This window comes from Cupressus sempervirens, chromosome 3 (genome assembly GCF_028749045.1).
Source record: "Cupressus sempervirens isolate cs-2001-9-10 chromosome 3, ASM2874904v1, whole genome shotgun sequence".
Lineage (NCBI taxonomy): Eukaryota > Viridiplantae > Streptophyta > Pinopsida > Cupressales > Cupressaceae > Cupressus > Cupressus sempervirens.
Genome location: NC_143120.1, coordinates 551,238,764 through 551,256,609, shown reverse-complemented (window position 1 = coordinate 551,256,609; position 17,846 = coordinate 551,238,764). Strand labels below are relative to the sequence as shown.

Sequence of the window (17,846 nt, the reverse complement as noted above, 5' to 3'; positions counted from 1 at the left end):
TCAGTGCCACTCATCCATACAAGTGGCACACAACAATGTATGTGCACAATTCTTTCACCACCTATTAATATGATGGCAGATCGTACAGAGAGGTGTAGACGAATCATAAATTGGTACAAGTCCTTCAATTCCAAAACTTCATTCGACAAGTAAGAGATTTGGCAAGATTGAAAACTGCATTTTCACACTTAATTAAGATTATTTTTGTAATTTTAAAAAATCAAGAAAATGATGCGCACCATGTAATTTCATGTGGTTCTCAAGGTCTTTGTAAGATGCCCCTTGCTAACCACTAAATTTTTGGCTTTACAACTCAATTAATTTTATCAAACAATTTGCTTGCAGCTGATTACTAAGTTTTCTGATTTTTACTTCTAAATATATATCGATTTGTTTCTCTGTTTGGCTTGAACTAGCAATGTGTAATACAGTATGTATATAGATATATTGTGAAACGAAATGCAGACTAACAGCAGATATTGATGATACAACTCACTATTTTCAAACTTAATTCAATATATTTTGGAAGTGCAAAAGGTTTGAACTCGAAGTACCAAATAAATAGGGTGTAAACATTGAATAATCATACCATATACTGTTTAGAGTGATAATACACAGCAGGTGTTCTTAAACAATGTCCAGAATAATACCTCTAAACAGTACAGCTACAGTAGCAGATACAACAAAAAATATCTCCATATGCAGTTATGTTTCTTTAGCTCCCATACAAATGTCTTAAGTAGTCTTACATAAGGTCTATGTACAAATATGACTGGTCCAACATGGACTTCAAACTCCTTGACACCCTCCTACTACAGTAATGCCCAGTGCATGTGAGTTCTATCAGGATCGAACTGCAGATTATGTGTCTACACCAAGCAATGAGTGTTAATCACTTCCTGCATAAACCCTTGCAATGTTGTTGACACCTTGTTGATGTCTAGGGTGACACAAATGGGCTCTATTCTCATAATCCTTTACCCACGACCTTTATGAATATTATCAGAGATACCAACGCAGCCAACAACCAGAAATGTTGACCTTACAACTGACATAACCTGAGCCAGCAATAGTGGTGCTGCTAAGAGTGACTGTCACAACGCAAAACACTTTCAATCATCTCCACAACGCTACTTACAATTCCTGGTGTGAAACTCGAACTCGTAAATCAGTAAATAAGAACTCTTCATAGTGAAATGTTACCTGAATGCAAGAGCCAACTAAAACCCCACTATATCTTTGAACAGCATAGAGATTCTTAGCAAAGAAGGATTTTGTCCTCAAAGCCCTTAAATAGCAAAACTCCAGTGAAACCAATAATATCGAAAATCTCTAATATTGCATAACAAATGAACTATATGAGTTTGCTTTTGTAACATTCTCAAGAGGTTCCACTCTCTTCACCAATTCATGTGGGAGAAAAAAATCACCTTTTTGGTTTCCCAAATATTCAAAGCCTCATTGTTTTTTAAAATATTACTTTTCTCCTCTTACTTGAGATGTCAAAACACCCCTTTTTTAAAACAACATTGTGTTATTAGGTAAAGGGATACAAGTTGCTTAAAGCATAAAGTAACAATATAAAAGACTTGGGTAACTAAAAATCAAAATATGTTTCTTTTAACACGATGAAGCATCACCCACATCCAAGAATGACATTTAATTGTTCGGGAAATAGAGGCCAACCAAACTGCTAAATATAGACACTAAAAATAGTGTGTCGTAACACCAAACTGACCCAATTTGAGATACAGTGAAAATTAATATAAATAGTAAGTAATAAAAATGAACAATAATAAAAATAGAACGTCTCGTACAAGTCCAAAATCACTCCAAAAAGTGGTCATTCACCTCCATTAATCCATCTAAACTCACCGGTGCATCAAAGATTCCCAAAAGCCAACACTAACAGCATTATGAGAGTACTAAGAAAATGGGGACATTACAATCTTAATTTGCTCTTGGCATCAGTCTCTGCCCCTCAACCCCACTTTGTATCGCAACAGGAAGAGTTCCTTAAGCACTGCCTCTTGACCTCGATAGGAGCACTTCCACCAAATCCCCATTTGATTTTTTGAAGTAGACTAAAACTTTGAATTTAGACAATATGATTCCTTCTCAACACTCTTTCCTTTAGTCTTCCTAAATATTACTTGGTGTATACTATTGTCATTCGAAAGCTGACTTCTTCTTCTTCTTTCTTTATTTTTTGATTGTATTTTTTTTTTTTTTTTTTTTTTTTTTTTTTTTTTTGGGGGGGGGGGATGATGTCATTGACATACAATGCCTATTGTTATGTTTGATAAGACAGGTTATCTGTCAATGTAAAAACTGTCGATATTTGGTTTGTTATTACTCTCGGATAGTTGTAAGTGTAATTGATAATATTAGTCAATGATGAGTGTAATGGCTAATGCTGATGCCACTGGTTCTCCCCAACTTAGATAGCTAAATGTATCCTTATAAATAAATCTGAGCTTAGTGTATTGGTCACTAGGATCTCCGTTGCATCAGATCAATGTACAGAAATCTTTTTTGTCTTACAGTCCCTTTTTTCAATTATATTCCTATGCTGGAGGTAGTCCTTGGATATATGCCACAAGTATATTTTATATTACTTAGAAGGATGTTGTTGTTGTATCAGATAGGAATATTTGTTCATGTAACAGTCGAGGTGTTGTCTTACAATGATAACTAATCGATTGCAACCTTTTACGGGGTAGTAAGACAAAATGCTCCAAAGAGAGATCTTTAAATAGGATAAGTACAGATCAGTTCTCATGTGTTGTATTGAAGATAGATTGAGGACTTCTTATAACGAATGAGATGGATTGATGGGTCACCTCTCAAGGGTCAGGTCTTATGGTTAATTATAGCGGTCTCCCTTAACTAATTGTACTCCCATCAATTTATCAACTTAATTGTGTCTTTCTTTTTGTCTTCCTATTACCGATACATTTATCGTCTTCATTGACATATGTCGTGTTACTCTGACCATTCCTATCACAGTTGATTTTAGTTTACATTTGGTGGCAAGTCTATTATGCTATGTATTTTTATTCTATGCAGATCCTATTTGCCGCAAGGATGATTTGAAATGGCTTTTGTATCCAGGTCGTTGACTTTCACATGTGAGTCTCACTCATGAATGGAGACACCTGCTATAGAATATTATTGTCTTGTTTAATCTGTATATACTGATAATATAGAGATTACTAAGAATGGCAATTACGAAGTAAAACTATTCTCAAGGTTGTCTTAGCGGATGTTGAGAAGTACTCAACCTATAAGAGCTTTTGAGGATAATTGTATCCTTTATGATTAGTCCCTTCATATATTAAATAATTTATACTTACGTAGAATTATTTTATATTAAATATTTAATAATATATATATATATATATATATATATATATATATATATATATATATTTTAACCACTTCTATATATTCTCTTATTCTTATTATACTATAGTTGTATTATATTATTATTTTATTATTACAATAGTACATATACAGTTATAACATTTATTATTTATGATTATTATTTATCTATATATAATACTAATTTAATTATTTAATTAATAAATTTATACATTATTTGATTATTCTAATATAATATTTATTATTGTTTTACTACTTACTGAATTTGATCTCTGAAATAGGGGACATCACAATTCGCCATTCTTGAAATTGCTTATCCTAAATCAATGCTATCCTTGGGCGTAACTTTGATGTTCAATCCAACAATCCTAAAACAAGAATTTCATCTTGAAGTTAGAATGACAATATTTATAAATCAAACATAATCTTTCATATAAGTGTTCAAATTAAGCTTACTAGTAATTTAAAAGATAGAACTTATCTTAATTCACTATAGCATTTCAATTTTCTAAATAATGCCTTGTTCAATGATAAGTCTTTATGAGTAATCATTTAATTCTTGGGAGAGACTTTATCTCATTTCAAATGTTATGGACACACTTTTTGGGTACACCCATAATCCTTGGCAAAGCCTTTATCCCTTCCCCGACATTTATGGATGTCTCTTTACATCATATTCATCCCTTATAATTTCCTGGTAGAAAATTTATCTCTTTCCTGGCCTTTATGGATATCTCTTTAGGATACAGCCATCTCCATATTCCTTAAGAGAGATATTATCTTGTCCTAGACACTATGGATATCCCTTTAGGATGTATCCATCTTTATAATCCTTGGGAAAGACTTTATCTCTTCTTAGGGCTCTATGGATATCCCTTTAGCACTATCCATATTTATAATCCTTGGGAAAGACTTTATCTCTTCCTAGGCCTTTAAGGATATCCCTTTAAGAGTATCCATCTTTATAATTCCTAATAGAGATCTTATCTCTTTCTACGCATCTATGGATATCCCTTTAGGACTATCCATCTTTACAACCCATGGGAGAGACTTTATCTCTTCTCAAGCCTCTATGAATATCCCTTTAGGATGTATCCATTTCTATAATTTTGTATTTCTCCCTTCCCATCACACCCAAAGCACAGAATGAACATCTAGTCATTCGGCCTCTTAGCACCTAGCGGTTAGGATACTTGATGTAGGAACTTAATGTTGTTGACTACTTCATTGTGACCATTAGGATTTACTATAAATACGTTTTTAATTCTCCTCCTCATATCTACTAAAGATCGTTTAAGCATGGTTGTATAAGTGCATCTAAATCTGGTTCTAATGTCCCCATTTTTGCCAGCATTGGAGTTTCAGGGATTAACCTATTATTGTGATCCTCGAAAGCTAATTATTGTGAATAGAGGGTCGTCTAAGGCAGTGGGTTCGCTTGGGAGAGTCTTGTCTTCTCCACAACACAGTAAGCTACAAGTTGGTCTTCATTTGACTCAGATTAGACTTCGTTTGGGCTTAGTTTTGTGTACTTACTATTTGTGGTAGGTGGGGTGTTGATTGAAATGGACCTTTTCTATTTTTGGAAAGTGCATTTGGTCACATGGAGAAATAATAGGTATGACTCCTATTTCAAACGGTAGATTTAAATGATGAGTATTTTGGGAGTTATTATATTTAGTGACCAAATTATTATTAAATTATTAAATGGCTTATTATAAAGTTATAATTTCACTTAAGTTGAGGGTTGAGTTATCATTGGAAAGAGTCACTTATTAATTAGTTAAGCCAACTCAAGTGAAAGAATCTAATGGAAGCTTCTAATTAATGTTGTGTGGTGAAGCTTCTTGAGTGAAGTTACATTTTGGCAACAAAAAGGGCATCTGGAGGTTACAAATATAAGCCCATTTGTTGAGAAAAGCGCGCTTGAATATTTATTTATTTTTGCTGGGAGTATCAACCATTTGTTATTGTACTGGGAATGTTTGTCGATGTTTGAGGAGCTGAAAATTTACTGAGTCTCAACGCCAACTTGACCTATTAGTCAGACAGTTAGTTTACATCAGGTTTGGGCATCCAATCCTGTGGAATGGCTGCTTGGGATTACTCACTGAAGCAAATTTGCTAGTATATTTCGAGCATATATAATCAGAGCTGCTGCAACTATGCTATGGGTGATTTAATGTCAGGGTCTTTCTTGTAATTAATAAAAAAATTGCAGCCTTATTGTAATCAAATAGGAACTCAGTATTTTCAGTTTGACAATACTTGCAACTCTGTATTTTAAATGGAAAATACACAAGGACAAATTCATATGCATTTGGTATTTATCAAATCCATATTTCATGAAGTCTGATTTATCTGACAATTGTGAGTAGTTCACTACACTTCCTAGTATTGTGTTTAGAATTTAAAAACATCATACATACACTGATATTAGAATGCTTGCCAAGTGTTTGACAAATTGTCAAACTTTTGAATTGTGAAAGAAATGAATGTTTGATTAAGCTACAACCTAGAACTAGGTTATTACACTGGTTTATGTTCTTCTAATGTAATTAGACAAACACTTCATGACTAATTTAGCTTTTATCTCTTTTCCTTGTAAATGCTTTTTGTACATCTTTAACCCTGTAGGATGGTAGGATCATGCTTAGATACCACTACAGTGTCCCCTGATTGGGAATCTTGGAATTTAAAAGGCAATTAACTTGAACTCTTTATATTTGTTCGCTTGATACTATTATAAACTCGTATAATAGATAATGTAAGTCAATGATAAGTTAATTAGCTAATGTTTGTTACATCCCAATTTTCGACCCAATTTAAAATGTTCATATAGTCGTTGAGGTTCACATGAAGTCAGTTGATAGTTAAATTTGTTATAATCCTACGAAATGGTAAGATGGTTAGTCATTATAATTTCATATGAAGATAACATGCTAGTTGATTATTTATCATGAAATCATGGAATTGAAAAGGTGGTTCGCTGTTATGATTATTTATGATTAATAACTTGTTATGGTAATATGATTTAACTGCGGAGAATTTCCTTGTAGGGAGTATGTCAAAGGGGTGGAAGCATTGTCAGAAAAGAATTGGACACAGGAGCATCACCATCACTAGGCAAATGGGTATGAATCGTGAATCACCATGGTTGAGTACCTAGCAACTGCATAACAAGATACACACATTAAACACACACAAGCTATTTAATAAACATTTAAAATATTAATCATTTTAACTTAATTAATGCGTACCTCAAATGGCTTTTGGTTGACTTTTCCACCACATCATTATAATACATATTTATATATGTAAACATAGATATAAATTAAAGGTGATATCATAGTATTATTTTTATACAAGATTTTATCTATTTAACACTTACATTTAAATGCATGCACAAGAAGATGCAATAAATCTTCCAAAATGAAACATGTATTTAGATATACATATTTCAAAGGTACGACCTTCGATAAACATTTACTATGTGCCAACTTAATAAGATATATTTACGTGCAAGTAAATAAATATGTTTATAATATTCTTTTGATTTATAACCTTCAAATTCTTTTCCATTTTTATTTATTTCCTTTTAAGAGGCCGAAATGAACATTTGGCACTTGATATCGATGATTCAAGAAGACAAATCTTTTAATTGCTCATGAGTTATGTCTCCTTGGAAGCCTTTGGTATTTCAAATGCCTCATTATTTATGGAAATTGAGTGAGGCCATTGATATATTCTTCTTCCACGATTTCACCCTGTTCCTTATGTTTTTCTTTTACCTGTATAATGCAAGTGATTAAAGCCAGACGTAGTCCAGATCTATTCTAAGTTTTCCATTCAGAATTACTCACGTCTAAGGAACAGGCTACTTGAAACCAAGCCAAGGCTCAGGTCCAAGGAACTGGCTATTTGAAACCAAGCCAAGGCTCACGTTTCCCATCCTCGAACCAGGTTATGTGGTTAGACTTTCATATTCAGATTGTTGTATTTTTTCTTAAACTATTTTCGTATTTGCAGCAGGAAGGAATGTGTCATGAAAATTCGGTAATATTTGATAGTCCAATCTCTCTAGGTTGTTGAGTTAAGACCAAATGTGCATGATATATTCATACATCTTTGTTTTACTGAAGTATATCAAAATCAAATTATATTTCTTGCAAGCCATTAAGATCATTTCTCAAGTCATAAAGATTGTGAAATGACATGCTGAAAAATGTAGAAAGAGATTGTTTACTCTAAGATTTAAACACCTGGGACTCACCTGATTGTATGGCCAAGGAAGAGGTGCAGAGGTGAGATAGAAATCTGCAATAGCATGAAACAGAATCAAATGTGACATAACAATATATATTATTTTTAAAAAGAATCATTTAAAAGCTCATGCATGTCCAATTCATTCTATGTTGTCAAATCGAGTGGTGTGATTAAATACCAGGATGCTCAGTGGCTGACAAAGTGTTCCATGTCTATTCCAGGTAGGGAGGGCCTTTCTAGTTAGAGAAAGTGTGGGAATAAGTTTGAGGTCCGTGGTTGGGAGGTTAAGCCCCTGACAATGTTTCCCCTCTCCACGAGATGTCAGGACGTGCATCAGATAAAGATAAGTTGAGCATTCAAACATTTATTGGTAACAGGTATTTTTACTTTTAGATATTTATACAAGTAGAAGATATGATGGATTAATTTATATTGTTGAATTTGGTTATTTCCTTTGATGAAAGCAACTCTTATCATCAATGTAATTGGCAACCAATTAGATCGATTGATCTTCCAACTGAATATAAAATATATTTGTTTGCAAGAGATAGGTTTATCTGATGGATTGTAATTTCAGTCTTTCATTTATAAGAATATTGATTATAGCATATCTTCTAATCTTAGGTTACTGCCACAGTTAGCAATAGAAAGAAAATGAAAGATACAAAGGTATTTGATGCCCTAAATGATACAGTGGTATCTGATACCCTAAATGATACAGTGGCATCTAATGCCCTAAATGATACAGAGGTAATTGGTGCCCTAATTGATATAGTAGTATTGGATGGTAATCGACATTTGATCCTAAGTGGTATTTGTGGACTAACCTGGGTTTTGCAGAAGCATCTCGAGATTGATTTCGATTTCGAATTCCACAATAAGTAGATTTTAAATTCTTGGATAAATTCATTGATGGTATCTTCAATTCTTAGTTATGAGTTTTCCGTTTAAGTAATTGTAACTGTTAATCTCATTCACATGAACATAACTGATATAACTACCTTCCTATGAATATGAAGTAATAACTGTAAATCTTTGATATCCTAGTTGTTAGTTAAGACCCGAGAAAAGTGGTTGTTACAATGTTGATGCCACTAGTTCTCTCCAATTTAGATAACTAAATGTATCCTTAGAAGTAAATCTGTACCTATGTTATCCTAGGTTTCTGGGACGAAGGGACAAAGGGACGAGGAAATGGGTTTTCAAGATAGATTTTTTTTCTTGGAGCAAGAGATGGCAGTGGGAATAGCTATATAAAAAATTGAAAATCTTTAAAATATTTAGGAAAATTTTTAATATTCATATAATAACATCGATAAAGTATGCTTATATGAATTATAGAACCTTAACATATAATGTTTATGTTAAATAATTTAACTTCAAAGTTCACATGAGAGTGGAAATCAAACACATTAGCAAAATAGAAACATTGATTTTACAAGACAGTAGAGGGAAAGGTTTCGAGAAGTTTCTAAATTTATGGGACGTCTCGGAAATGCAGATGGGTCAAATTTTGCTAGAAACGCACCCCCAGGCAACACAGATCTCTACCTATTGTATTGGTCGCTATGCTTATATGAATTATAGAACCTTAACATATAATGTTTATGTTAAAATGTTTGAACTTCAGAATTCACATGAGAGTGGAAATCAAACAAATTATCAAAACTTAAACATTGATTTTACAAGACAACCAAGGGAAAGGTTTCCAGAAGTTTTCGTGTTTCTGGGACGTCTAAGAAATGGGGATGGGTCAATTTTTCCCTCAAATGCGCCCCTGGGTAACATAGATCTCTACTTAGTGTATAGGTCACCAAGATCTTCCATGTATCAGATTAGTATACAGAATGCTTTTTTGTCTTACAACCTTTCTTGCAATTATATTTCTATGCTGGACATAGTCCTTAAACCTATGCCGCGTGTATTTTTTCTATTGCTTAGAAGGATACCTATGTTATATCGGATGGTAATATTGTTCATGTAATAGTGGTGGTGTTGTCTTACAATGATAATTAATGGATTGTAACCTTCTTTGGGGTTGTAAGACAAAATGCTCCAAAGAAAGATCTTTAAATAGGATAAGGATCAGTTTTAATGTGTTTTATTGAAGATAGATTGGGGAATTCTTAAGTGGTATAGAATGGAATGATGAGTCATCTCTCAAGTGCCAAGTCCTATGGTTAATTATAGCAGTCTACATTAACTAATAGCATTCCCATCCATTTATCAACTTAATCATATCTTTCTTTTTGTCTTCCAATTACAAATAAGTTTGTTGCCTTCATCGACATATGTTTCATTACCTTTTAATCATTCCTATCGAGCTCGCTTCTAGCTTACATTTGGTGGCAAGTCCATTAGTTGCTATCTATTTTTGTTCTTTGCAGATCCTCTATGTTGCAGGGTTAATTTGTAACAATATATGCATCCAACTTGTCAACTTTCATATGTTAGTCTTGCTAACGGATAGAGACACTCGCTATAGAATACCATCATCTTGTTTAATCTGTAGATACTAATAACTAAGGGATTATTAAGAATGCAATTACCGTGAACAACAATTTGTAAGGCTGTCTTAGTCGACACCAAGAAGTATTCAACTTGTTAGGGCTTTTGACGATAATTGTATCCTTTGTGATTAGTCCTTAAATATATTATTTATTAAATTATTTATATTCATGTAGAGATATTTCATATTAAATATTTAGGAATATATATAATATACGTATATTTTATATTTTAACCACTTATATTTATTTTCTTATTATTATTATATTATATTATTTATTTTATTATTTTATTATTACAATATTATGTATACATCACAACATTTAGTATTTATTTGATTTTTATTTATTGTTTCTTCATCATTTAATTAATAGTTTTTTTTTTAATCGGTAAAAGGCCGAAGCCTAGATTAATTATTATTATATGTTAGGCGAAGGTAGATTCGAACCCAAGACCTCACATATGAGAGGCTGGCAAGTTATCGTTGCGTTGTAGCCTTTTGCCTATTTAATTAATAAAGTATTATTGTAATAATATATTTATTATTTATTTGATTGTTATTTAAAATTTATTAATCATTAATTAATAGAATATTATTATATAAATATATTATTATATTAGAAATATATTAGTTATTTAATTAGTCTAACATTATATTGATCAGTGTTATCATTTATTGAATCTGACCTCTAAGATAGGGGACATCACAAGTTAGTTGATAGTTGTGTTCTGGGCAACCATCAAGTCGTTTAAATGTGTTGTGTATCGTCAAGGTAGTATGGTGTAAATGGATAAATACTAATCCTTGTCTGACCATCTTTATTATTATTCCATGGATGTAATTTATCGAATATAGCAGTAGACATCATCTATTAGTATCTTCACTAAGGTGAAAATAGAACATAACCATCTGTCCTTTTACTTGGCCATTTGTCTTTGTTAATGAGCTTGTCAACAAAACATGCAGCCTAACAAATATTTAATAATAAATTCCACACTTGATTTTACACACTAGTCATTAAGACACGAGTGAATATCATGCCTACATTATCACTGAGTACCAGTCTTAAATGGCAATGCATGACTTGTCTTGATGTTAGGGTGTGTAATACAATCTCTTTCAAGCCATAGACTTTTAATTTAAGCTTTGATATTTGTTTTGATGCCATGGATTTCATATCCCTTCTGCTTAATTTTGTGTTTATAATTTCTTGATCAATGTGTTGGTTCCCAAAACCACAGATTGGAAATCCAAGAGCCTACTTCTCCGATAGGATTCTGCAATCTGTTCTGTGAACGAACAAGTATACTTTTCGAGTCCCCTGCACTTCAGGCTCTGCTACAACCAGGTGGATTAACCTTCACCTCAAACGTTGACTCTCTAGTTTAAGGCTTTTCTATAGTGAATTTAAACTTCTAGAGTTCTCCGGCTGGCAAGGTCCTCGAACTCAATTAAAATGAAAACTGGATGCTAGATAACGGTTGAACGTTTTGTATAACTGAATAATAATTAATTTGATGCTTGTAGGAAGGAAGTTATAGATTTTCTAACTTCAATAATAAAAAGACCAGTGCTTTTGCTCATCCGGGCAATAAAGTCAACTTCAGTGAATTTTCACGTACAATTTTATAATGTTTTATGCACTTTACTGCCAACAATTAAAGAATCAAGATGCAACAGATCAAATATATATGCACTCTTAAATTAATCCAGATTGAACTTTAACTCCTCTGGCAGGGAGAAACTGGATACAGATATGGAAACAATTTAATATTTCACAGTATCTATGATGATCAAATTTAAATGCTAAATGACCTCCACTTATCCAACATTTAAATTGTACGCAGAATTCCAAATAATAATTACAAAGGACGATTCATCTGCAATTTAAATCTCCACACCTTTAAAAATAAACAAAACACATTTTATTTTATTATTAAAATAAAATAATGGAATTTATATTACAAAATCATATTAAACTCCTTATTCCTCCCTACAAGTAATGTCGAAGGGCCTATCTATAGTTGTGGCTATCTAACCTATCTATTATGCCATAGAATTAATTGGCACATGAATGTTTTTCCAAATATGTATGAATCTTGTTCCTTACATATATTCATATCTCTTTCCAATTTAGAACTATGACTTTTCAAATAAATGGTCACATCTCTTTGTAATTTTGATCCCTCTTTAGTGACTCGCACCACTTCAAATATTATTAATTGCATTTTTACAACAATAATTCCTTTTAATTAAGTCACACCTTTAATTTCTTTGAAATAAAATAAGACATGAATTATTCTAGATGCCACCCAGTCTCTAATGGCATTCGGTTGATTGTTCCTTTATCTCATTGTTATGATATGATATGATATGATAGATTTTAATGACGTCCACGAGACTAAAGTAGTCTATGGGACCCATGCAATCACCCTCCCGAGTCAGGAGCCAAACTAGGCAGTTGCAAAGTTTTGGTTAACTTGTCTCTTCTTCTCTGAATTTTGATAATCAAATCCACTGTTCTCTTCACTTGATCTTCCTCGAATAAATAGTTGAAGTCCTTGTTCTGCAGAATTTTTGTATAATCAGATCTGATGTCGTTGTAAGCTAGGCATTCCATGACAAAGTGTTGCTCTGTCTCCACTGTTCCCATATTGCAGAATAAACATGTTCTGTCTGCCCACTCTTCCTTTGGAACTTGCCATCTACCAGTTTCACATCGTAGCTGATGTGAACTAGTTCTAATTTGTGCTATCAACATTTTTGCTTTCCAGTTAATATGTGCGATATATATATATATATATATATATATATATATATATATATCTTTCCAATCTTCAACTAAGGTAAATCTTTGTCTTGAATATATTTCTGCCACACAATAGATGATATGAATCGCATCTTAAACTATAGCTACTTCATCGTGGTTTGACATAGCCGCCCAAATCATAAGTTCATCGATCTTTCTGTTGCTTGGTTTGAACCTCGACGACTTCTCTAATCATTTTAAGGCATGACTTTTCTCCCGACTCCTCTGTCTCCAACACAAACAAACATCAAAACGAGGCTTTTTACACTTGGCGTTAATGTCTTCCACAAGCGATGCAAACTTCTATCCAGGCGTATGGGTTAGATATCCGTCATAAACACAGATTCCAGTTGCTCCTGTCACTCCAAGTATTCATTATCATCTTTCGTCGAATTTATCATTCTAATAAATTACACCTGCGTTCCTCATAGGTAGCTTTGACATGGAAATGAGCAACGGTGATAGGAATATAATTCGATCCTTGATTCATTTGATGTCACCTTTATTCATCGTGACTCAGAGCATACGAATTTTGCCGATGATGATACTAATATCTGACCACCGTCACCATACTGTGTATTCTTGGAAGAACTAAAGAATATATGGACCCACGTCAGATGATATTCCCGTTAAACAGTAGCACAACTACTCTATATGAATTTATGATGCTGAGGGCTGGCTATGACTTCGTCTTTACTCGCTGATGCAACTACTGGTATAGATATTTGCAATCTCTACACAAGAATCAACTAATGGTTCAATTCCATCCATGCTCATATCCTTGAGTGGATTCTGCAATTTCTGGGTTTGCATGTTATTAACCAGCAATGAGAGAAGAAGATCATATACTAGTGAAATAAGTTTGAAAATTATCTGACTTTGTGCCCATCTAAAGTATTTCAGTGTTGTTTCTGCATTCTCCTCTCCAAGCAAGTAAACAAGTGAAAATAGAAGGTAGGAAATCAATCCACCAAAATATTATTAATGGACATAGCTAGGCATTGAATCCTTGATAGGCAGAGAAATGCAATGTCAATAGATAGACCAAAGATCGAAGAGGAATTAGTGTCTTCAAAACTTGACTTCTCATATACTCTTGTCTTGTTCCTGATACTTTTATGGTTCTGCTATATTAGGATCTGATGTTATAATATTACGATCCTCTCTTCCTAGTCTCCTCAGCCACAATCAAAAGCAACTTTCCACGTTTGCCCAATCTTGACAAAAATTGGAGACTCAAATCGAGGCTCCATCACAGTGTATGCTTGTATATGTGATCAAATAGATTCTATTTGATGAGGTTATTGTGTCTTTAAGGTTTATATATTAAATGGTGCATCACAAGTTTCAAATCTTAAACATACTCTGAATTCCTTGGGTTTTTCATTTTGCCGACTCTGCACCAAGCACCGAGTCTGGGCAGCGACTCCGAGTCAGAGCCCAAAATCTGCTTGCCAAATCCAAGGCAAGTCAATATTGATACATTTGCTACAATACTTTCCATGTTGGAACACCCCTCCAAACATTCACTTTTATCTTTCTTATAAATCCATCAATTAATTCTGGTAAACAAACAACTAACAGGAAATGCATTTAATTATTCACAAGTGGCTTCTGTAAAACTAATCTGAATAATGATGAATCATAAGATAGTCTAAGGATAGAAGAAAGACATATAAAAGTCTATCAAACCAATTATACTTGTCCTGTATTGCTCTTAACATAACAGCTACATTTTATTTCTGAGCAGATATAACTTTACAACCAATGCTAGAAGTTGCATTCCAGATACGGAAACAAACAAATCCCATTAAATTTCATTTAGATGGAAATTTCATTTGGTCCACAAAGAATAGATTGATACAAATAAAAACTGAACAAAAGCTGAATCAAGAAATCATAAGTACAGTTTACCTATCATTATCTTTCAGAAGATCATTCCATGACAGACAAACCAGAAATAGGAATACCTTTAAACGATTCCAACACCACCAAAAATATTTCAGAAACTTTTCTTCAGATACCTCCAATCTACATTGAGATTACCAAACATATGAGTTAGATAGGCATATGCTAATCAACTCTTTAATCTCACTTTATCTGCTTTACCCTGGAAGGTTTAATTACGTTTTTGTGAAAACCACTTATAACATTCCTAAGAACAACTAGAATAGTCATTGCAGTATATCATAAAATACATATTCTTTAATATCACTGATGTGAACAAATTTATCAAAAACTTCTCAACATGCCTCGAAAGATGCAAACATTTAGAAGTTATCTTAAAGATAATCGAAAGAGAGGACCAATACGAAAGTCAACCAATTTAAAGAATATATGAGTATTCAGAAAGTAAATTGAATTCAATGTAACCAGAAGAAAACAAGAAAGGTATTCAATTCAGACAAGCTTCAGTATATGAAAACAAACTATAGAATTATTGAGAATATATGTGATTCTCATACTAACCCATCAAGGCGATATCTTTCACAGATGCTTATAAGATGGGGAGATGTATAGAGTCCAGTTCGAAAGCCATAAGCACGTAGTATGCTCTCTACAAAAGTGCATGTAGAACCCTAGAGCCACAAGAGAATTTACACCAACAATAATGTCAAGACTTAAGTTTTGCTAGTGACTTGTAAAATTTAACACACAACAATGAGAAATAAATTAGAATAGTAATCCAAGAACAAAAATGTTTTTTTTTTCTAATAATAATAGCCCAGCTGAGTTTCACATCACCTAGCAAAAGATTAATTTACAATAAACAAAAAAAAAAACTACATGGCAACAATATGATCCGATTTGTATGCCTCTACTCACTTCAAAAATATAGGCCCTCCTATTTGTTTTTCTCGAATCTCACAGTTAACATGATTCCGAGTTATGTTGAATAAAAGGTATTTTAGAACTTGGATGTACGTAACCCTCAATAAGCACAAACAATGTCCATTTGTTGTTTTTCAGATACTTACTGAAATTTCTCAGTCAGATTTGTGGGAAAAAAATTCTGATTTGAACGGCCCTCTTTATTTCTTGTCTTGTTTCATCTATTTGGTTTCAGTATCTTAGTAGTAATGAATCTTAGTTTTATTCACAATTTCATAGCATACTTAGTTTGTGCTCATAGCATGTGTATGCAACCATGCATGTAGATTCCTACTTCTCATATTAATGCTTTTTATATTGTAATAATCATTTTTATTTTGCAATTAAAGACAATAAAAATAAATTTAACAAACGCAGTTATTGGGATATGGAACTATGTTTGTTTCTGATGTTGAATTCAGGCAATTGTAAATATTTATTTATTTTTAGCTATATTATTCGATCCCTAGAGGAAGACTCATTCTTCCTTCATATATATGGTCGGTGCCCCGTCCGACACCACTTTCCCATAAAAATCATATAATGGTATAATAATTCTATAATATAATTATTAAGGATATAAGAAATATTTATCAATTACTAATATAGTATATATTATAAACATAAATATTATATTATATAGAATAATAATTATTTCATATGATTATATTAATATAATACTTACAATTTCAATCTGCTATAATTATTAAACACAACAATAATTATATTATCAATTATATGATCACAACCTCCACATTGTCTATTTCAACCTAAAGGAGTCCAACTATTGCTACTATAACATCAACATTCCCTATTGGCAAGGGAGGAATTTGATGCAAGTAGTGGGTGTAAATACCAAACTCTCTCTCCCTCTTCCTTCCTTGAGCTTCTCTTAAGCTCTACCAATACTTCTTCAAGGCACTCAGGACCTACCACTGGCTAGAGATGTGGTGAATGGTCCATCTAGCCCTCCTCATTCACCTTCCAACTCCACCTCTACCTATTAGGTACACAACAAGCCTTCAAAAGGCATCCAATCTTCAATTTACACCTTACTCCCTTGCACCCCTCCAGGATCTCAAACATTCCTACACTCCTTTACCCTACTTTCCGTCTCCCCACAAAGATTCTAGACCAACAAATAGGTTTTGGGCACTCTCCTAAGCTCAAACAGCAAATTGCACTAGGAGACCTAATTGGGGGCTCTTCTTGTAGCCCTATTTCATTGTCTTACTGCTAAAACCCACAAATCTTGCAAAGGACCTACCAAACAAATTTAGGAATCTTTCATAAGCCATTTACCCCTAACAAACTCCAAAAGATGGAACTTGGGTTTGTCCTCCTTACCCATCAACCAGTGAGCCCTAATTTAGGCCAAATAAGGGCTAATATCACAATTTGCTCTAAAACTTGCCTTACTTTACAACCCACTTCACAAATGACCATGCCAACATCTAGGACAGATTCAGACCTGCATTCACCAAAACGGCCATAACTTCTGCAACACTAAATGGAATTCAATCAAACCAAAACCAAAGGAAAGATAACTCAAATACCTTTCCGAAAATATAACTTGCAGGTCTGTATCTTTTCATATGCATTTGTACCAATAGAAACAACAGTCAGGTTTCTGGAAATTTATACAGAAAATTAACATAAAACTTGCAAAACAAAACCTCCTTTCATTTCTATTCTCCTCAAAAAGATTTCCAACCATTCCCCATCTGTAAATCACAACCATTACATGATATTTTAATGTCTTTTCAAATCCTCTACCTATTGGATACCTCCTATGACCTTTCACCTTCTCTCTTACATCATCTTTTTCATATTGTCACATTTTATGACAATATTTACTTACATATTTGACAACTTTTGAATTTTTCCATAAATGACCTCCAAGACTCCTAAAACTATAAAAATATGAATAAAACATCAAAACATTATTGCTATCATACTCTATGACATTTACTTACTTTTATCAAACTTGACCATATGAACTTAAAT

At 32.9% G+C, this 17,846-nt stretch overlaps 1 protein-coding gene across 9 annotated transcripts in view; it reads right to left on the bottom strand.

The window, feature by feature from the left end:
- Positions 1-17,846, bottom strand: part of LOC149567612 (folylpolyglutamate synthase-like) — a 191,192-nt gene that overhangs the window by 94,994 nt on the left and 78,352 nt on the right. For all 9 annotated transcript variants that reach the window (XM_089820852.1, XM_089820849.1, XM_089820848.1 and 6 more), the window contains 2 exons: positions 15,438-15,547; positions 14,939-14,999 (listed from right to left, as the gene is read on the bottom strand). In XM_089820852.1, coding sequence (XP_089676978.1) covers positions 14,939-14,999; positions 15,438-15,547 — 171 coding nt within the window. The remainder of the gene's footprint in view (positions 1-14,938; positions 15,000-15,437; positions 15,548-17,846) is intronic.